This window comes from Pezoporus wallicus, unplaced genomic scaffold (assembly GCF_028554395.1).
Source record: "Pezoporus wallicus isolate ANWC-B61680 ecotype Strahan unplaced genomic scaffold, APGP_CSIRO_Pwel_v1 contig_9561, whole genome shotgun sequence".
Taxonomy (NCBI): Eukaryota; Metazoa; Chordata; class Aves; order Psittaciformes; family Psittacidae; genus Pezoporus; species Pezoporus wallicus.
The window spans coordinates 431,640-452,253 of record NW_026639554.1 but is presented as its reverse complement, the minus strand read 5'-3'; the positions used below and the strand labels follow the sequence as shown (position 1 = coordinate 452,253).

The following is a 20,614-nucleotide window of genomic DNA, read 5'->3' as shown; positions in this document are numbered from 1 at the left end:
CTAAAAGCACCCCCTGGCCTATAAATCTCTCCCCCCCCCCTTTTCCAACCACCCAGCCCCAAACCCCTGCAGGCCTCTCGCAGTCGCTGACCTAAATCTGGTTTCTCCATCGTAACCTCCGTTTTACCGCAATTAATTTTTTTCTGCTGGTCACAAGATAATTCCTGACGCCAGGAAGTCTGGAGGTCAGATGAGAAGCGGATTGAGGAACAGGGCGGCACTAATTTCCCTACAATATAGCCCGGTCAAACCCCTTCGTTTAGGGAAAGGAAAGGAGGGAGGGAACCCCCCCACGGTCCTGCCTAAAACCAGGGGGGGGATTCACTGCCATGGGGGGTTTGGGGGGACGCACACTGGGATTGGGGTATCCAAAGTGTTTAGGGGGGGGAATGCCCCCATGGGAGAGCGCTGGTTGTGTGTGTGAGACCCGCGTGGTCGCGGGTGTGTGTCCCCCTCATAAGGGTCATTTTGGAAGGGGGGGCGGTGTCTGTCGCCTCATTGCGATGCGAAGGTGGGGTTTAATGAGTCATTTGCATATAAGGGGCGTGGTTTAGGGTCATTTACGTAGAGGGGGCGGGACCATATAGGCCGCCTATATAAGAGGCGGCGTGGGGCTGCCCCCTCCCCAGTGCGGGTCCCAAGGCTCCGTTATCCCAAGCTTTAGCGGTCCGGTGTTTCGAGGTGCCGGTGCCTGGAGGTCCCAGCAGAGCCCCTGCAGCTTCAGCATCCCCGGGCCCCTTCTCCATCCTCCTGCTTCTCCTGCACCATGAAAGCCATCAGCCCGGTGCGGTCCGTCCGGAGCTGCTACGAAGCCGTTTGCTGCCTCTCGGAGCAGAGCTTGGCGATCGCCCGGGGGAACAGCAACAAGAGCCCGGCCCTGGAGGAGCCCATGAGCTTGCTGTACGATATGAACGATTGTTATTCCAAGCTGCGGGAGCTGGTGCCGGGAATCCCGCAGGGCAGCAAGGTGAGCCAGGTGGAGATCCTCCAGCATGTCATCGACTACATCTTCGATCTCCAGATCGTGCTGGAGGAGGGAGGCAAGAGCCGAGACCCCTCTTCTGAGGCCACCCTGCTCTCCTTGAAGGTAAGGGATGCTTCGGGGTGGGATGGGGGGAAGGAAAGGGAATGGATGCGGTGGGAATAGGGGGACGCGTGGGTACCGCACTCTGAGCCTTCCCCCCCGCTCTCCGCAGGCGGCCGAGCTCGCTTCCGAACTCTGCTCCAAAGACGAGAGGAGTTTGTGTCACTAACGGCTCCTCCGGCAGGTGAGTGACACCCCCCCCCCCCGCTGCATCCCAAAACCCCTTCAGCATCCCTATGGATTCACCCCAATAGCGATGCAACGCGCCCCGACCCCCCCAAACCCCACTTCCCACAGCACGGATTCAAGGTTTAAATTGTTCTGTTCCCCCCCTCCTTTTTCTTCTCTTCCCCCCTCCGTGCCAACCAGCAAACAGCAGCGAGCGGCGGTTCCTGGTTCCTTATCAGCCGGAGGTAAATAGCAGCTTCCTCCGTGGCGCCGGGCTGTCTGCGCCCTACCGGCCCCGGGGGGAGCGCCTGGGCCCGGCCCCCCCTTCTCTCCACCACCAGCGCAGCATCCCGGCTTCAAGCAGGACCCTCGGACCCCAAAGCGAGCTACTTTAATAGACTGATGAAGAAGCGGTTGTCTGTATATTTTTGGATGATAGCAACGAGTCCTTTATATAAGAAGGTGTTTAATGGGATGGGGAGGGGGAGGAATTCGGGGGGGGGTTCGGGGGGGGGCACATCCTTGAGTATGAACCCAACTCTTTGGGGCCGTGGCCTCGTGTATTGTGGAGCTCTATACTAGAGTATAACGTTTTTGTACCTTTTGTGCAGGAAGGTGAGTTTCTGCGGACGTGCCTTGTATTTGCCTTTATCGGACTTTTTATAAAAGTTACCGTTTTTGACAGAATAAAAGCGTTTTGGATGCGTGTTTCTGGGTTGGGGGGTGGGACACCCCCCCCCCCCTTCCCTAACTTCTAGGGTTACAATAGGAATCTTCTTCATTATGGAATAGCTTTGAAATGTCAGCTCAGGTATGGGAGGAATTAACCCTAGGCTGCTCTCTCCCGGCCCGAGCTGGCTGCCAGCTATTTTGGGTGCTGCTTCTGCTTATCTGATAGGGAAGAAGTGAAGCTGCTGAGCCCCGGGGACCATCTGGAGGTGTAGCTGCAAACAGGGGAGGGGGGGGGGAAGATGCTTTTCCAAGGGTTTCCCGTTCTTCCCCGTTTAAAAAGGGGCTGGATTTGCGCTGAGAGTTTCTGGGCTCTCCTCAGGGTTGCTTTAAGCCTTGCCATGACCTGGGTGGCATCCAGAGCCCTTCCCCTCGGTGTCTAAGGGGGAGCAGCACCCCAGGGAAGGGGTGTTGGGAACAGGAATGCCTTTCCCTCCCCTAGGATTCCTGCTGTGTTTTCCCTTTGGCTCTGGAGCAGATGTGACCAGTGGCCGGCTGGGCTGCAGCACAGCTGGGCCGGATCCTGCTCCGCAGGGAAGGTGCTGGGGTTAAGTTACATTCCCCACACCTGTAGCACCATCTTTATCCTTTCTGCTGAGCTCTGGGTTTGCTGCTCTGGGTCCTCACCCCATGGCATCGGGATGTGCTGGGGCTGCAGGATGGGAGGAGGAAGGAGGCAGGAGGGGTGCTGGGGCACGGGGTGTTGCAACCCTTCCTCCATGGGCACTGGCTTCAGCCTCCATCCCCGTGACAGCCAGCACCCACCAAGCACCCTTTGTGGGCATTCCCACGGGGAAAAGCAGTGTGGGGGGCATCTGGAAAGCACCAAAGGGACCTTAAACCCCTGAGAACATCCCTGCCTCCCCAAGGGCAGGTTATCCCTTGGCACCCATGGATGGGGTGGGATGGGCTATTCCTGGCGCAGCAGGAACTGGAAACCACCACTTCTGGGAACTGAGCTCTGTTGTCTAATGGCTAAACCCAAGGTTTTGCCATCTCCATCGGCTTTTAGCTTGGGAGGAGAAGCGGGGGGTGGGGGTGAGGGTCTCCCATGCTGACCCCTGTGTCATGGTCCTCAGTGCTGATGGACCAAAGGGATTTAATTGGGATGGGTGGGAAAAGCCCCCCCCGGAATGAGACAGGAGATGGGGTTGGGTCTCAGTAGCTGTAAAACTGGGCTCCCTGCAGTGTGAGCACCCCGAGTCTGGATGGGTCCCCTGATGAGCCCTGTTTGAGGCTGGGGTTACTGGGCAAAGTCGGACAAGCCCCTGGGGCTGCAGAGATGGGGGTCCTGTCCCCATGGGGGTTGTCTCCCAGGAAGATGGACCCCTGCGCCTTGCCTGCAACAGCCGCCAGACCATTCCCAAGCCCTGGGGAGGGCGCAAATCTTGCTTGGCCCCTTGGATAGCTGTGGGGTGGGAGGGGTGCTCAAGCCTTGCCTGGACCCCCAGCCTGCTCCCTGTGACAACACTGACGCTTTCCTTGGGAACCCTTAATTTAAACGAAATAGATCCCAAAAGACATAAAAAGGGGAAAAAATCCAAACCCCACAACTAAAAGTGGGTGCTGCTGCCCTGCCGGGGCGGGGGGGGTTCACTTTGTGGGGTAGAGTTAGTGCAAGAAACACCCCCACTTCCCCCCATATCCGAGCGGTGCTCATCCCAGCTCCATCGCACGGGTGCCAAAGGGAGGATGAGGAGCGCAGTAACTAACCGGGGGGGGTGAAGGCCGGTCGTGCCCCAGCCGCGGTGCCGGTGGCCGGGCCGGGCCGGCTTCAATCGCCTCTTGGCAAGAGGCTGAGTCTGATGCAATCGGCCGCGGTTCCCCACCTGTATTTGCCATTGTGTGCCCGGAGCTGTTTGCAGGTGTTTGCTGGCGCCGCGCTGTCTGAGCCGCACTTCCCTCCTCCTCCTCCTCCTCCTCCTCCTCCTGCTCCTGCTCCCGCTGCCTGCCCCGGCCAAGCCCGGCCCCCCCCCGATCCCAGCTCCCGGCTCCCCGCCAGCCGCGGCGGATGCGGCGCTCGCACACGCGTGGGACCGGGCGCGCTTGTGTGTGCGGTGTGCGCGGCCACGCGTGACCGTGCTCCTACACACGTGTTTAGCGTGTGCGTGCAGGCGCTTGGGCACGCGTGCATGCTCTGGCAGGCACATGTGCACCCGCAACAAGGCGGCAGCGGCACGTGTGCTCCTCAGAGCATGGCAACATGCGCATGGGCTGCGGCACATGTGTGCCTTGCGGCAGGAGCACAGGCATGCGCATGTGCACGCATGCATAGACATGCATGTGCATGTACACGCACACGCATGCACGCCCCAGCCCAGCCAACATGGACATGCATGCATGTGCATGCACACATACGTTTATGCACACACACTTACACATGCTTACACACACGTGCACACCCCGACCCAGCCAACAGGGACACGCATCCACATGCACACACACATACACATGCTTAAACACACACATGTACGCCCCAACCCAGCCAACAGGGACACGATTCCCCATGCATGCACACACACGTGTACACATGCACACACACATACACATGCTTACACACACGTGCACACTGACCCAGCAAATAGGGACACGATTCCACATACATGCACACACACATACACATACTTGCACACTCTGACCCAGCCAACAGGGACACGCATCCACATGCACACACACGTGTACACATGCACACACACGTACACATGGTTACACACACATGCACACCCCGACCCAGCCAACAGGGACACGCATCCCCATGCATGCACACACACGTGTACACATGCACACACACATACACATGCATACACACACATGCACACCCTGACCCAGCCAATAGGGACACGTATCCCCATGCATGCACACACACGTGTACACATGCACACACACATACACATGCTTACACACACGTGCACACTGACCCAGCCAATAGGGACACGATTCCACATACATGCACACACACATACACATACTTACACACACATGAACACTCTGACCCAGCCAACAGGGACACGCATCCACATGCATGCGCACACACGTGTACACATGCGCACACACGTACACATGCTTACACACATGTACACCCCAACCCAGCCAACAGGGACACGCATCCCCATGCATGCACACACGCGTGTACACATGTACACACACATACACATGCTTACACACATGTGCACACTCTGACCCAGCCAACAGGGACACGCATCCACATGCACACACATGTGTAGACATGCACACACACGTACACATGGTTACACACACATGGACACCCCTACCCAGCCAACAGGGACATGCATCCACATGCATGCACACACATGTGTACACATGCACACACACGTACACATGCTTACACACACATGCACACTCTGACCCAGCCAACAGGGACACGCATCCCCATGCATGCACACACACATACACATGCACACACACACATGTGCACACTCTGACCCAGCCAACAGGGACACGCATCCCCATGCATGCACACACACGTGTACACATGCACACACACGTACACATGGTTACACACACATGCACACACACCGACACACACACATGCCAACAGGGACACGCATCCCCATGCATGCACACACACGTGTACACATGCACACACACACACACATGCATACACACACATGCACACCCTGACCCAGCCAACAGGGACATGCATCCCCATGCATGCACACACACATGTACACATGCACACACACATACACATGCTTACACAAACATGCACACTCTGACCCAGCCAATAGGGACACGATTCCACATACATGCACACACACATACACATACTTACACACACATGCACACTCTGACCCAGCCAACAGGGACACGCATCCACATGCATGTACACACACGTGTACACATGCACACACACGTACACATGCTTACACACACATGTACACCCCAACCCAGCCAACAGGGACACACATCCCCATGCATGCACACACGCGTGTACACATGTACACACACGTACACATGCATACACACACATGCACACCCTGACCCAGCCAACAGGGACACGCATCCACGTGCATGCACGCACACGTGTACACATGGACGCACATGCACACACCAATCCAGCCAACACGAACACGCATCCGCATCCACACTCCGTTCCCCCGTCCTTGTGTCCCTCCTCCATCTCCCTGCCCTCCCCCGTGCCCCTCCATCCCCGCACCTCTGCATCCCCCTCCCCTCCATCCACCCCATGGACCGCCCTGCGCCGGGCCCGCAGTGCCTGGGCCGGGGCGGGGGGGCGGAGGGGAGCAGGACCCACAGCCGCGGCTCGCTGCTGCCGCCTGCAGGGCAGAGGAGGAAGAGCCCGGCTCAGGCCGAGCCTCCTCGACGCCGCAAGGCCGCTTCCAGCGTCCTCCTAAAATCCCATCTCAGTCTCCCCTCGGGCAGGTTAAAGCCATTCCCCTTGGCCTGTCCCTACAGGCCCAAAGCCCCTCTCCAGGTTTCTTGTAGGGGATGGTCCTTTCCCAGCACACTGGTCCATCCCACCTCGGTGCAGGCTTGGGGATGCTGGAGGAGGGTTTTGAGCACCCAGCGCCGATGTTGAGGAGCTTGGCCAGGCCCTGCTCATGCTGTGTAGCCCCAGTGCTGGGAGTCGGGGGATGCTGAGCATCCTTTGCAGTGTGGGGAAGGTGCCAGCATCCCCATCTCTGTCTCCATGAAGATCTTGGTGCCGAAACGCATCAATGGGTGAAGTGGAGGAGACTGGAAGTGAAGGTTTTCCAGCAGTTTGAAGCTGGTCATAGCAGAGATCTGCACTTTGAAGGCCAGGATTTCCATCTGCAGCAGGGCTGGACTCTGGGTTTGGCTTCTTTGATGGCAAGGATTGGTCCTTACGTGCAAGCAGTGGATGAGGAGATGCAGCCAACATGGCTGTTAATCCTTTGAGAGAGAGTGAGAGGAGACTGAGCTGAGCTCTTAGGCAGAAGCTCTTCCCTGTGAGGGTGCTGAGGCGCTGGCACAGGGTGCCCAGAGAAGCTGTGGCTGCCCCATCCCTGGCAGTGCTCAAGGCCAGGTTGGACACAGGGGCTTGGAGCAAGCTGCTCTAGTGGAAGGGGTCCCTGCCCGTGGCAGGGGTTGGGGCTGGAGGAGCTTTAAGGTCCCTTCCAACCCAAAGCATTGGCACTGATTTAACCACCCTGCTGGGTACGGCCTTGTCTTTGTCCGTTGCAATGGAGGCAGCAACAGCCTTCTCCCTGTAGGGGGAAGGATGAAGGTCTGGCTGCGTTGGGTTGCCAAGTCCATGTGCTCCTGGCACAGGGATGCGGAGCCCAGCCGCGCGCTGGCTTCACTGCTGCCAGGCTCTTTGTTCCGCCTCAGAGCCCTTGCGCGGTGGGAGGCCTGGATCAGAGGCTCCTGGTGTCCTCCCCCAAGCTGGGGGGGAACGTGGGGGTCTGGTGCCCATCCTCATCCACAGCAGAGGCCACGGTGTCCGTCTGTGTTTGCACGGAAGTCCATCTCTGCACCCCAACATCCCCAATCCCAGACCTGGGCACGAAGCTGCCTTGTCCAGAGAGGAGAACATTGAAGGGGAAAGAACGGATGGGGGGCAGCCAGGTGATGGGGAGGAATGAGGGACTCCTCAGCAGGAATCAACTGCGGCTCATCCATCAGGGGCTCTGGTGGCCTTCTACTGGTCCCAGTAAGTCTTGGAATTGCCCTCTCCCAGGGATTCACCATTGCCTTGGGTCTTTCTGCCACTGCTGCACCCCAAAACACTCTGTGGACTCAACTGGGGGCCCTTCGCCCCCTTTTCCTCCCTCCCCTTTGCCACTAAGATGCACTCCAAGGGCACAGTGGCTGCGGCTGGGCTGGTGGGTTGGAGTCACCCATCTGAGGTCCCTGCACCCCCAAACAGGGGGATTGCTGTCAGACGGCTTCACGCTGGCGCACCCCAAAATCGTTCACCTCCTAGATAGATGCATCCCCCCCCCGCCTCATTGGGAATGGGGTGGGGGAGATGGGAATGGGTGTGTGGGAGCCCCCTTAGCTTGGGGTGGGGGCTTTAATAGGTAATTAATAATAAATGAATCCCAGTCCCGATCCCAAACCCAGTGACCCTCATTCCAGGCTCCCCCTCCCCTAGGAGCAGGTGGTCCCCAATAAGCCACGCCCCCTATTTTGCATACAGCCCCCCCCCTTCTCCCGAAGCGCGGCCCCTTTAAGGCCCCTCCCGGCGCCGCTGCCTACGGCGGGGAAGGGGGGGGGAGAGGGAGGCGTGGCGTCACTGCCGCCAGCCAATCAGCGCGCGGCGTTTTCCGCGGGAAATCCGAATTTCGCGGGACGCCGTTTGGCGCTTAAAAAAAAACCAGCCCGAAAAACCGGAAAAAATAGAAAAAAATAAAAAAACCGCCCCCAAACCGGAGCTATCGGGGGGAAGGAGGGGGGGGGCAGCGCCCGAGGCGGGGCCCAGCGCAAGGGGAGGTTCTGGGGCTAAACCCGGTTTTGGGCGCTTCTCTGCGGGGTTCTTCCCTCCCCAAAATGAGGTGGTGACCCCCCCACAGCCCCCTCGCCGGGGGGTGCTCCTGCCCCCTCCTTCCCCCGGGCGGAGGCTGCTCGGGAGGACTTTGAATGCTGCGGCTCCCCAGGGGAGTGTCCCCCGCCGCGGGGAGGGGGGGCCCCATCCTCCTGCCCCCCCCTCCTCCTCCTCCTCCTCATCAGCACCGGCACCACCCGAAGGAGGTCATGTCTGTGATGGGCTCCTCCGGGCGGGGGGGGCCCAGCCTGCGCACCCCCCCGCTACCCGCCGGCTGCCTCACCCAGCTCTACGCTCATGCCAGCGGCCCCGCTCCTCGGGGGGGGGCTCTTTATGCCACCCCCCAGAGCCCCCAGCTCAGGACCCTGCGCTCGGCTTCGGCGGGACGGCTGCAGGTAAGGAGTCTGCACCCATCCCCTCCTCGGGCACGGCTTGGGGGGGCTCCGTGCAGGGCTGGGGGACCGCAGCGCACACAGTGCCATCCCCTTCCTGATCCTGAAGCTTCCATTCGGGTCTGCGCCCCTTGGAGGTGTCGCTTTGGGGATGGGAGGTTTGGAATCGGAAGGGGCAGTGAAATGGTTCATAGGCTTCTCCACTTCCCTTTGCCGCTGTGTGCCTGCGGAGCTGGCTCCCGGCTTCCGCTTTTCACTCTTTGGAGGCCTTTTTCCTCCTCTTTCTGGCTTGGCAAACCTCTTCCCACCTTAGCGGGGGAGGCACCGTTCCTGCTCTATGGGGCTGTGACCCCCAGGGTGGAACACGGGGTTTGGGGCTGGGACCCAGAGACATGGTGGGGACAAGGGGTGGTTCAGCGCCACCGCCCAAGCTCGGTTCCTGCTGCGGTTACAGCAGGGCTTGCAATGCCTTTGTTTTTCTGGGGGGGGGGAGAAGGGGTTTGAAGCAATCCTCATCCTCCACGGGGCACCCCAAGGCTTTGAAGCAGGGGGATGTGGGTTGGCATGGGCAAGGGGCCTGCCTGTGGCCCTGTCACCCAGCCCTCTGCCTCCAAACAGGGAAACTGAGGCACAAGTGGGGCACTGGGGCAGTGTCCGGTATTGGGGTGCACGGGTGGCTCTGCCCTTCCCTTCCCATCCCATCCCTCCTCCTGAAGGGTCCCCGCTGGCAGCTGGCATTTAATTCCCACCCACCGCGTCCAGCCCGGGCGCGCATCCAGCCCTCACTGTGAGCCTCTGTTCTCCCAGGTCCTGGGGGGGAGCCCAGACCCCACTCCCTCCGGCTGAGGGGGTTTTAAGGCTTCATTGATGGATTGATTCCCCCTTTTCCCTGGGCCATGGCCACTGCTGTGGACAGGGGGTGGCTTTGCTCCCCACTTTGTGCCATGGCTGGGGCTGGTTGCGCTCCTGTAAGTCCTGTCCCGGGGGGGCTCTGGAGCCACCTGTCTCCTCTCCACCCTCTTTGTCCATGTGTCCTCTTTGCCCAGCATCTCACATCTGAGCCATGTGGGATGCTGCATCCTGTGCTGTTGGTTAAGGAGACACCTGCCCCTTCCCCTAAAAGCACCCTAAAACCTCAGGGTCCCGTTTCCATGCATCCCTGTGGAGCTGGTTTTGGGCTCTTTCGCATCACCATCATAATCACCATCACATAGCCAGGAGATGCTTAGGGTGTTCTGCCCACAACTGTGCCTTGAATGGGGATCTGTGGGGCTCATGTGACACCTGGAGGGCATCCCCCCCACTGCCTTACAAGTGGTGGCCCCATCCCATTCCCTGATGCTGTTATCCCATTCCCAGCCCCACACCCCATTTATGACACAACCTTTGTGTGCAGATCCCAGGCAAGCATTATAATAAGCGTTTCCTCCCCATTCCCGAGCAGGGTAATTGCTGCCACTCCCATCTCCCTGCTGGATTTGTGCTGGATAACTGAGCTGGGCCGGCTGGAGGGAGCCCATCACCCTGTGTCTGGCCATGGGGAACAGGGATGGCTTGTTCCTCATCTCATGTATATTTCCCCTCTGATTTGAGGGTCCTGGAGCGGGTCAATGTGTTCACCCCCATGAGCAATGAGTGTCCTGCAGAGATTTTAGCATGTGCCAACCCCATCCTCACTATTTTCCATGGCCATATGGGGTCCCTGTACGGGTTGTGGGGTCTTTATAGGGGTTGCAGGGTCTTGGAGGGCTCAACGCTGTGAAGGACCCAGCAAAGTCCCTGCCTCCTCCATGCTGGAATAAAGATGTTCAGAGTCCGCTGTGGTTTCGGTTTGAGCTGGCAGCGCTGAGCTAAGAGCGCCCTGTGGGTGCTGGGCTGCAGTTCTGCTGCGGTGACCCATGGTGATCCCATCCCCTCCGTGATTCCATCAAGGGTGCTCCTGCCTGGGCAGGAGTGGGGGGCCTGGGGGTGCAGGGTTGGGATGGGTGTGAAGGTGGTGGCTGTTGTGTTGCCCTCAGAGGGGCTTTGACAGCCTCCAGCTCTACTCTGCCAGGGAATGTCTCCAACCATCCGTGCTGGGATGGGGATGGAGATACCGGATGCGTCTTGGAGCGGAGAGTGGTACCTGTGTACTGCCTTCCTCCCTGGCTCTGCACCAGAGCTCATCCTCCCTCCCCTGCCCACCATGGGACTGAAACCCCTCAAATCTGGGGGTTCCGCATCCTCCTATCCCTGCTGGCTCTCATCCATCCCAAAGGCTGCACTGGGGGGATCTGATTCAGGGGCCCCTTGTCATGAGCAGCATCCCTGGCACGGTGGCGTGATCCCAGGGTGCCCATCCCTGGGTGCTGCTGTGTTCCCCCCCCAGGGGGTGGCACTGGGGGGGCTGGCACAAAGGCAGGGCCTGTGCAAGCCTGGAGAAGGCAGCGGGTGCTGTTGGCAGCAGGAGCCCCCAGGAGGGACAGGGCTGCTCTGATGCTGGGGCTGGGTATAGCCCCCGGCACTGAGGGCTGTTGGCAGGCAGAGCTGGCGGGGGGCCCGGCTTCACCCCCTCCACCCCATTGCCTTCATCCCTTCCCCCCCCCTCCCCCCCGCGTCTGAGCCCCTTTTCTCTCCCCCAGCATTGTATTGGGGGTTCCCCCCACCTTGGGAAGCAGCACAAGGAGGGGGGTCCCCCCATGCCCTGGAGTGGGGGGGTCTTGGTCCTTCCCCCCCATCTGCTCTGGATCATCCTGAGCCCTGGCAGGGTGCTGGGAGCCCCTCGCTGTGCCCCACTCAGCTGTCGTGTGCCTAATCCTGCCCGGGGGGGGGGGGGGGGGGGGGGTGTCTGGCAGCTGGGACACAGGAGAGACCCCCTTGTCCATTGTCCTTTGCTGTGCGTCTTGTCCCCCCCCCACTGAGCCCACCAGGCTCCCCCTGCCCCAATGCATGTGGGGTCCTCTTTTCCCCCCCTTCCTGTGCAATAGGGATGGGAAACCACCTTTGGTGGCTGCGGTCCTGGGGGGGGGTGTAGGTGGCTGGGGGACACCAGGATTTGCTGTGGTTGTTTCCGTGCCTCAGTTTCCCCGCTGGCAATGGGAACGTGGGTGTGTGGAGAAGGAAGGGTTCGGGTGCCAGGAGAAGGAGGGGGGGGGAATGCAGGATGCTGCTCCCCCCATCCCAAATCGCTCTGGCAGATGCACGGGGTCTGGTCGGGGGCAGGTGGTTCCCATGCACTCAGCGTTAACCATTGGGGTGCCGGCAGCCAGGGGGAGGGCACAGGGCTGGCGATGGAGGCGAATTCCCTGGGGAAAACCGGCTCCGGGAGAGGGAGGGAGGGACCAGATTCCCACAGGAGCTTGAGCCCAGCCTGGCTCCCTGGAGGGGGCGGAAAACAGCCCCCGGCGCCTCTGCCCCCCCCCGAGGTGCCCAACCCTTCCCCACGCACTGGGGTGCGCTCCCGAGGGAGCCGCAGTCGGAGCCAGCGCCGGGACCATGCGGGATGTGCTGGGGGGGACCCTGTGGGACAGCCCGGCCTGGGAGCAGGTACTGGGGGGGGGGGGGCTATGGGGTGGGGCTATGGGAGCTGCTTGGTGTTCTGTGTGTGTGCCCCAAACCCCCCCCGCTCGTATTCAGGGGTCTGGTGTGGGGGGAATTTCCATGTGATTTGGTGACACCCCCCCTTTTCCCTGGGTCTCTCTGTCCCAGGTGATGCTTTGGGGGTGCCTTGGGGGTGATTTCCAGTTGCTGCTTAGCCCTGGCAAAGGGACAGTGTGTGTGTGAGATACCCCCCCTTGCCATGCCCCACTTCCCCTCCAGCTGAGTGCACATGTGTGGGGCACCCCATAGCAGCTGGGTGCCCTCAGCTGCCTCCAACCACGGCCAGAAATAAGGGAACAAAGGGGGGGGGGGGTGTGTGATGAAACCCCGCACCCCATCTGCCAGGGTGGGAGGGCAAGGATCCAGCCTTGGAGCTACCACGTTCCCAGGGCTTGTCCCTAAGGAGCTGTGCCAGGAACTGGGAGCAGGGGGAAATCCCCAGTGGCTGCCATGGGGGGAGCCGGGACCCCCCCATCTCCTCCCTCCCTGCTGGGTGCTGTGGGAACCCTTCCCACAATGGGTTTTGCAGCCGGATGAGCCCCTTGCAAGAAACCTCCCTTGGACTCCACCACCTCCGGAGGTCCCTTCCAGCCCAGTCGATTCCCTTCCGTGCTCTCATCACAGGCTGCGGCACCCAGGGCTCACCCATGCCCCCGGGGGTGGCCGGGGGGGTGCCTGGCTCCATCCCAGTGTGGGCTTTTCTCTCCTGCTCCAGGCCAAGAGGAAGCTGGACCTGGAGGGCCCTGGATTCCGCACGCCCAAAGGGAAGGGCAGGACCTTGGCACAGGTCCCCAGCCCCAGGAGTAAGTGGTGCTGGGGGAGATGGGGCAGGGGGGAGCCTGGAGGGGGACAGAGCTGCTGCCGCATCCCCTTTAGCACCAGCCAAGGGGCTCTTTGGGCCGCTCCAGCTCACTGCCCCTGCACAGTGCTCCCCTGGGGGGGGCTGTGGCTGGGTTATTTCTCTCCCAGGGTTGGGTTGTGCAGCGCTCCCTGTCCCGAATGGGATTTCCCCTCCTTTCCCTGCAGCTCCCAAGTCTCCCGGGGAGAAAACGCGCTACGACACCTCCCTGGGGCTGCTCACCAAGAAGTTCATCCGCCTCCTGCACGAGTCCCCCGACGGCGTCGTGGACCTCAACCGAGCGGCCGAGGTGCTGGGGGTGCAGAAGCGCCGCATCTACGACATCACCAACGTGCTGGAGGGCATCCAGCTCATCCGCAAGAAGTCCAAGAACCACATCCAGTGGATGTAGGCGATGCCGTGGAGGCGGGCGCGGGATGGGATGGGATAAAGGGCGCAGGGGAGGTGGCTTGGGATGCGCCGCCACTCGGTGCCGTCTCTGTCCGCAGGGGGACGGGGATCTTTGAGGACACGGCGGTGATGCTGAGGCAGCAGGCGCTGCGGGGCGAGCTGGCCGAGCTGGCCAGGATGGAAAGGAGCCTGGACCAGGTCCTGCAGGACTGCAACCTGCAGCTCCGGGAGCTGACCGACAACGAAGCCAACCAGAGATATCCTTGCTGGATAGGGGCACAGGGCAGGGGGGGGGCAGCAGGAGGAGCTCCTTGTCCCCCGGGTGGCTTTCCCTGGGCTGGTGGGGGGGTGTTTGGAGGATGCTGCTGGGAGAGGGGATGAGCCATCCTGCTTGCAGCCGGTCCTTTTCCTATAGCCCATCCCTGTCCACGCTGGCCTATGTCACCTACCAGGACCTCCGTGCCATCAGCAGCTTCCAGGAGCAGACGGTGATTGCCGTGAAGGCTCCTCCGGAGACACAACTGGAGGTGCCGGACTTCAGTGAGGTGTGTGTGGGGCTGGGAGCTGTTCCCCCCGTTGCAGCAGGGTCAGGGCCAGGCTGTGGGTGCATCTGCGCCATAGAACCAAAGAATCATGGAATGGTTCGGGTTGGAAGGGGTCTTAAAGCTCATCCAGTGCCATGGGTAGGGACGCCTTCCACTAGAACAGGTTGCTTCAAGCTCCATCCAACCTGGCCTTGAACGCTGCCAGGGATGGGGCATTTACAGCTTCCTTAGGCGACCCATTCCAGTGACTCAGCACCCTCACAGTAAGGAACTTCTTATCTCCAACCTGAAGTGCCCCTGTTTCAGTCTGAACCCATCACCCCTTGTCCTATCACTCTAGACCCTGATGAAGAGCCCCTTTCCAGCATCCTTGTAGCCCCTTCAGACACTGGAAGCTGCTCTGAGGTCTCCATGCAGCTTCTTTTCTTCAGGCTGAACAGCCCCGATGTTCTCAGCCTGGCTCCTATGGGAGCTGCTCCAGCCCCTGAGCATCCTTGTGGCCTCCTCTGGACTTGCTCCAACAGCTCCATGTATCTGGGGCATCCCAAGGGTGCAGCCCAGCATGGGCCTGGGTGGTTTTGGGGTGTCTCCATGGGGCTGTGTGACCCTGGGCTGGTCATTCAGGGGTTGCAGCGCTCTGCCTGGACCCCCTGCGTAGGTTGGGGCAGTGGGGTGGGATATGGGTGCCCTTCTGAGCCTTGCTCTGCCCCTCCAGGGTAACTTCCAGCTCCACCTGAAGAGCACCACCAGCCCCATTGAGGTGTACCTCTGCCCGGAGGAGATCCAGGAGGAGAGCCCCACCAAGGACCACAGCATCCCCTCCACTGCCGCCTCCCCATGGCACCACAGCAACCCCCTTTCCCTGCCAAACAGCCCTGGGCCAGCCCCACCACCCCCCACCTCCATTCCTCAGAGCTGGGGGGGGGCAGGAACCCCCTCCTCACCCCCATCTCTGCCTCTCTGTGTGCCGGGGGGGCCCAGCTCACTGCTGGAGGTGGAAGCTGGGCTCCTGGGCTCACCCCATCACCTCCTGCAGCAGACCGAGGACCAGCTGCCCTGCGCCTCCTCCACCTTGGACTCGGGACCCTTTGTCACCTTCTCGCCCCCCCTGGGGCAGGACGATTACCTCTGGGGGCTGGAGGGCGAGGGCGTCAGTGACCTCTTCGAGGCGTACGACCTGGGGGAGCTGCTGAAGCACTGAGCATGGGGGACATCCCCGCTGCCTCGCTCCTGCTCTGGTCGCTCGTGCGCTGAGCGCGCAGGGTGTCTGCGGGGCGGCTGGGCAGTGTGGGGTGGGTTGGGGCCATGAGGGTGGTGATGGGGCGCTCACGGTGGCCACCCTGGGTGGGTTTGCCCCGTGTTGGTCACCTCAGGGCTGCGGTTGTCGCCTCCAGGGATGTGGGAAGGACGCAGTCAGGTCCCATGGGGTGTCGGCGTTGATGCTCCCCACTATAAGCTCCCACCACTGTGGGTGCATGGGGTGGGTTAGGGTGGTAAGAGAAACCCCTGTCCAGAATGAGCTGCCTGGGGGGGGGTGGTGGGGTGTTCATGGTTTGGGGCCACTCCCCACTTAGACTGGTTCTTTGGAATCATCATGGCTCATTCTGAGCTGTTTCCCACTCCATGGCTGGAAAACCCCTACTAAACCCCATGGAGAGGGGCTTGGGAAGCAGTGCAGGATGAGCCCCTGGACGTGGAGCAGGATATGACTTGGAGTTGTGCTGTTGTAAGATAGATGTACTTATTGCACTGTATTTATATGGGCCCCCCCTTGGCACGGCGCTGGTGGGGTTGGTTTGCAAGTGAGTGTACCGAAGTTTTCCTTCCTTTGGGTTGGTTCTGCTGTGGGTTGGCTCTCGGGTGCTGTGGGTGAGTGTGTTTTTGGCATGGGAAAATTTGTGGCATTTGATGTTTTCTGCCCGGGAGGGGATGAAATGAAATAAAAGAGACCTTTGGAGTTAGAAGGGGCTGTTTTAAGCAGCAAAATGCTGGAGGAGGGAGGTGTTGGGCTGGTTTTGCTCCTGTTTTTGGTGTAAAAAAAGCCTGTTTGGGGGCTTTTTAACTGGCCAGCCTGCTCTGGAGGAGCTGGTGGAGATGAGGTTGAGGTGAAGCTGTGACTGGAGTGAGGGAAACGGGTCTGACCTGCTGTGGGTCAGTGATTTCCAGCCCAAATCCGGTTGGGATGAGCCTTTGCCTGAGCTTGAGCCCCTTGAACCAGGAGCGTGGGAAAAGCCCCAGGGTTTGGGATGGGATGGGATGGGCTTGTGCACCGGGTTTGAGGGCTGGTTGGGTGGCTGCGTTGCAATCCAATCTCGGTGTGGTTGTGCCCATGGAGGATCCTTCCCCATGGGGCTGCACTGGGTTGCCAGCTCCTGCCCAGTCACGTTGTGACCGGGTGATGCCGGTGGTACCCAGCACTGGCTGGGGCTGCAGTGTTGGTCAGGGTACCCAGTGATGTCCGAGGTACCTGGTGGCGGCCAGTGGTACCCAGTGATGATCAGGGTATCCAGTGATGCCTGACAGTACCCAGTGACATCTGGTGATAGCCGGTGGTACTTGGGGCTCATCAGGTGGGGCAGAGGAAGACAAGGAGGAGGAGGGAGAAGAAGAGGAGGAGGGAGAAGAGGCGCAGGAGAGCCCCGAGCCAGGTAAGCCGGGTGATGGGCACAAAACGCTGTATCCACGGTCCACATCTCCGTGTCCCTGCACGGGGGGGGGGTTTGTCCCATGGCCATGTCGCTCCCCCCCCCCCGCAGTCCCCAGGCTGGCCAGGAGGTGGCAGGGCCACCCCAGCAAAGGGGGTGTCCCCGGCCCCGCGGCACCCCCGTGTCCCCCAGGGGAGGCTCTGGGGGTTCCTGTCTTTTGGGGGGGCGTCTTACCCATGGGACCAAACCTGACCCCCGTACCGCAGGTGTGGCCTGACCAGTGCTGGCTCTATAGGACAGTGACATCTCTGTCTCTGCTGGTGATGGCCTCGGTGAAGTCCTCAGCCTCCTGTTGGCTTTCTTTGCCGCAGTTCCTACTCAGCTTGTGCCCACCAGGACCCCCAGGTCCCCCTGCACAGAGCTGGTGCCAGCCTGTGCTGCGCTCTTGGCTTGTGTTTTCCCGCGTGCAAGACCTGACACTTGTGCTTGTTGAACTCATAGACTCACAGACTGGTTTGGGTTGGAAGGGACCTTAAAGCTCACTCAGCTCCAACCCCTGCCCCAGGCGAGGACCCCTTCCACTGGAGCAGCTTGCTCCAAGCCCCTGTGTCCAACCTGGCCTTGAACACTGCCAGGGATGGGGCAGCCACAGCTTCTCTGGGCACCCTGTGCCAGCGCCTCAGCACCCTCCCAGGGAAGAGCTTCTGCCTAAGAGCTCAGCTCAGTCTCCCCTCTGGCAGGTTAAAGCCATTCCCCTTGGCCTGTCCCTACATCCCTTGTCCCAAGCCCCTCTCCAGGTTTCCTGCAGCCCCTTCAGGCACTGGAGCTGCTCTCAGGTCTCCCCTTCAGGAGCCTTCTCTTCTCCAGGCTGAACCCCTCAGCCTCAGCCCATTCCCCCCCTCTCCCCCCTCCCACCTCAGCCCTTCCCAACCCCCCCTTTACCTCCCCCCCTCTCCCCGAAGCCGGGGGTTTTGCGGGACGCGATCCCCGCCGGGTCCCTTCCCCTTTAAGGGCCGGGCGGGGCTCCCGCGTGACGCGGGCTGGGGGGGGCGGGCGCAGCTCCCGGGGCCGGGCACGGGGCGCTGAGCGGGGCCTCGCCGGCACCCCCGGGGCGCTCCGCACGGAGCCCCCCAGCCCCGCTCCGTCCCGCCCCGCCCCGCACCATGCCCGAGCAGCTCAGCGTGGCCGAGTTCCTGGCGGTGACCGGCGAGGACCTGAGCTCCCCGGCCGCGGCCGCCTTCGCCCCCAAGATGCACAAGTGCCGGGGGGCGGTGGGGGCTCTGGAAGAGGTGAGTGGGGTTATGGGGGGGGGTCCCCACCTCAGCACAGCCCCGCAGCGCCGGTCCCGCACCCGCGGGGCTCCTTCATTCCTTGGGCTTGGGTTTAGCAGGGTCCCTTCAGCCCCAGACCCCCCCTGTTCGACGGGTGGGAACCCTGAAGGGGGTGTTTTGGGCGCCCTGAAGTCGGTGTTTAGGGCACCCTAAAGTGTGTGACTTGGGCACCCTAAAATGGGTGTTTTGGGCACACTAATGTGTGTGTTTTGGGCGCACTAATGTGTGTGTTTTGGGTACCCTAAAATGAGTGTTTTGGGCACGCTAAAATCCGTGTTTTGGGCACCCTAAAGTAAGTGTTTGGGACCCTCGGGCTGGTTGCATCCCCCCAGCAGCCCCAGCGGGTGCTTTTCTGAGTCCAAAGGCTGCAGAAATGGGTAAAACTCTTCTTTCAACCTCTTGTAAAGGGTTAATTTCCAGCTCTGGGTCCCCCTCTGCACCCCCAGAGCATCCCCTGCCCAGTTCAGGGCATCCCCTCCTGGGGCCAGGGCTTCTCCCTGGGGCTGGGCAGAGCATCAGCCCCATGGCTCTCATCCACTCTGGAGGTCCTGGAGCCAGCCCTGATGCGCTGCTGTATCCATGGGGTCGTCCCCCCCCATGCTATTAAAGCCATTTTCAATCCCCCCCACCCCATAACACCCGGCCGCGTTTGCAGGCAGGGAGGAGGTGGTGGGGGTGCCTTCGTCCCCCTTCTCCTGCCTGGAATAAAGGCAGTTTCCAGCTGGTCCCGTGGCTTTTGCCAACTCCTCTTAGCGCAGGAATGGCTTTGAAGGGGAGCCAGGGCTGGTGGGGAGTGTGGGGCCCCAGGTGCTGGGATCCCCGGGGGCAGCGGGATGGGCGTCCCAAGGCCTGGAAGACTGGGGATGCACCATGGAGCATCCTGGTCCCTGCCAGCATGTGCTGGATCTTCCTCTCAGCCAGGAATGGGGAAGGCAGCTCCAGCCAGGAGGAAGCAGCAGGGATTTCACTTGGTTGCTCCAGAGGTGAAGGGGGTATAGGGATGGGGGCAGGAGCAGGGGCATCCCCCTGGAATAGCAGGGATCTCTGTGGGGTTTGCTCAGTAGAGCCCCCCTCCCACTGGAGGTTGTGGGAACTCTTGTGGGGGCCAAAGCTCTGCCAGGCCTTTGGTGTCCTGATGCTCCAGCAGGAGGGGAAGTGGGAAATCCAAGCAAAGGAATCCCGGCCCCATGCCATCATCTGCTGCGTCCTGCTCCCAGCCCCATAGAGCTGTCACCCTGGTCCCTGGCACCCACAGTGCCTCCTTCACCAGGCAGCACCAGCCGGCAGCGAGGGGGGGAGGAAGGCGAAAGAATGGCCCCATTGAGCATCCCAGTGGGGCTGTGTTGCAAGTGTGGATCCGTCCCTTCCTCCATCCCAGCTGGGAATCCCTCATGCTTCCATCCTGCCATGCTGATGTCCTCAGCTTCTCCAGAGCAGGAGCCCTCATCCCTGGCTGGGTCTGGGGGTGACGGGTGCTGTGGGAGGGTTGTCCTGGTCCTGCTGAAGCCCGTATCCTCAGCATCCATCTCAGCACATCAGGGATGCCAGCGATGCCCAGAGCAGTGCAGTGATTTCCTCTGTATTTCCCACCCCAGTGCCGGGCTCTGCCTGCCCTGTCCCCACTGCTTGACTCATGGACCCCTTCCTGAAAGCCACTATGTCCTTCCCCAGAGCGTCCTTAATCCCTGCTCTGCACTGGCCCCATTCAGCCTCCTGCTACACTGTCCTGGACACTCGGAGCAGCTTCTTCCCCCCACTTGCACAGTGATGCATCCAGAACTGCCTCAGTTTCCCCTTCCTGAGGCTACGCCAGGTTTCCAAACCTAGCCCTGGCTTCCCTCCCAAGTCACGGGCTGCTCCAGAGAGCCTGGTCTGCCTGGATTTGGGAGGCTTTGGGGCACTCCAGTATCCTCCCCATTGCAGATGCATCGCGTTGTAGATGATCCTGCCTCAGCTCCAGTCCCCTCCCAGCCGGCTCATCCCGGCCAAAGCTCCTCTTGCAGCATCCCATCCAACCAGGAGGGCCTTGGAGAGCGGCTCCAGGGCCAGGCTGACCCCGCTGTCAGGAAATCGGCCTTGACATCAGCCACAAAGCCTTCAGCCTTGAGAGCAGGAGCAAGAGAAATCTCTTTATTGCAGCTCCTCCGTGGTTTCATCCCTGCCCTTCTTCATGTTCACGCCCTCTAAATATTTCCAGCCTGTTATCATGCCTCTGGTACCTGCAGCCAAGACGCCCTTAACCCTTTCCTATGGCTGGGGCTGGCGTTCCTTAACCCTTGCTGGGTGCTCTGCAGGCAGCAACAGAGGCTGGGCTGGCATTGGGCTGGCAAAGAGGGCTCGGGAGGGATGGAGTGAGGAAGAGGGGGTGTGGAAGCCCCCCAGGTTGTGGGGTTTATGTGCTT

The 20,614-nt window shown here is 60.9% G+C and overlaps 3 protein-coding genes across 4 annotated transcripts in view; all 3 read left to right on the top strand.

The window, feature by feature from the left end:
- The first annotated feature begins 613 nt into the window (after positions 1-613).
- Positions 614-1,944, top strand: ID3 (inhibitor of DNA binding 3). Its single transcript, XM_057415036.1, has 3 exons — positions 614-1,087; positions 1,197-1,268; positions 1,454-1,944. Exons 1-2 carry the CDS (start codon positions 767-769, stop codon positions 1,251-1,253), a joined length of 378 nt encoding a protein of 125 aa, XP_057271019.1. The 5' UTR covers positions 614-766; the 3' UTR covers positions 1,254-1,268; positions 1,454-1,944.
- Positions 1,945-8,485: 6,541 nt separating this feature from the next.
- Positions 8,486-15,486, top strand: E2F2 (E2F transcription factor 2). The gene is made up of 6 exons (XM_057415045.1): positions 8,486-8,866; positions 13,158-13,245; positions 13,469-13,688; positions 13,790-13,948; positions 14,122-14,236; positions 14,952-15,486. Exons 1-6 carry the CDS (start codon positions 8,567-8,569, stop codon positions 15,435-15,437), a joined length of 1,368 nt encoding a protein of 455 aa, XP_057271028.1. The 5' UTR covers positions 8,486-8,566; the 3' UTR covers positions 15,438-15,486.
- A 2,536-nt stretch (positions 15,487-18,022) lies between these two features.
- ASAP3 (ArfGAP with SH3 domain, ankyrin repeat and PH domain 3) overlaps positions 18,023-20,614 on the top strand; it is a 55,691-nt gene continuing 53,099 nt past the window's right edge. For both annotated transcript variants that reach the window (XM_057415031.1, XM_057415029.1), the window contains exon 1: positions 18,023-18,170. In XM_057415031.1, the coding sequence (XP_057271014.1) occupies positions 18,045-18,170 (126 nt within the window). In that variant the 5' untranslated portion in view covers positions 18,023-18,044. The remainder of the gene's footprint in view (positions 18,171-20,614) is intronic.

Coding starts and splice junctions, on each gene's coding strand:
- E2F2 (XM_057415045.1), top strand. CDS start 8,567: ATGCTGCGGCTCCCCAGGGGAGTGTCCCCCGCCGCGGGGAGGGGGGGC. Junction 8,867..13,157: donor CTTCGGCGGGACGGCTGCAG/GTAAGGAGTCTG, acceptor CTCCTGCTCCAG/GCCAAGAGGAAGCTGGACCT. Junction 13,246..13,468: donor ACAGGTCCCCAGCCCCAGGA/GTAAGTGGTGCT, acceptor CTTTCCCTGCAG/CTCCCAAGTCTCCCGGGGAG.
- ID3 (XM_057415036.1), top strand. CDS start 767: ATGAAAGCCATCAGCCCGGTGCGGTCCGTCCGGAGCTGCTACGAAGCC. Junction 1,088..1,196: donor CCACCCTGCTCTCCTTGAAG/GTAAGGGATGCT, acceptor CGCTCTCCGCAG/GCGGCCGAGCTCGCTTCCGA.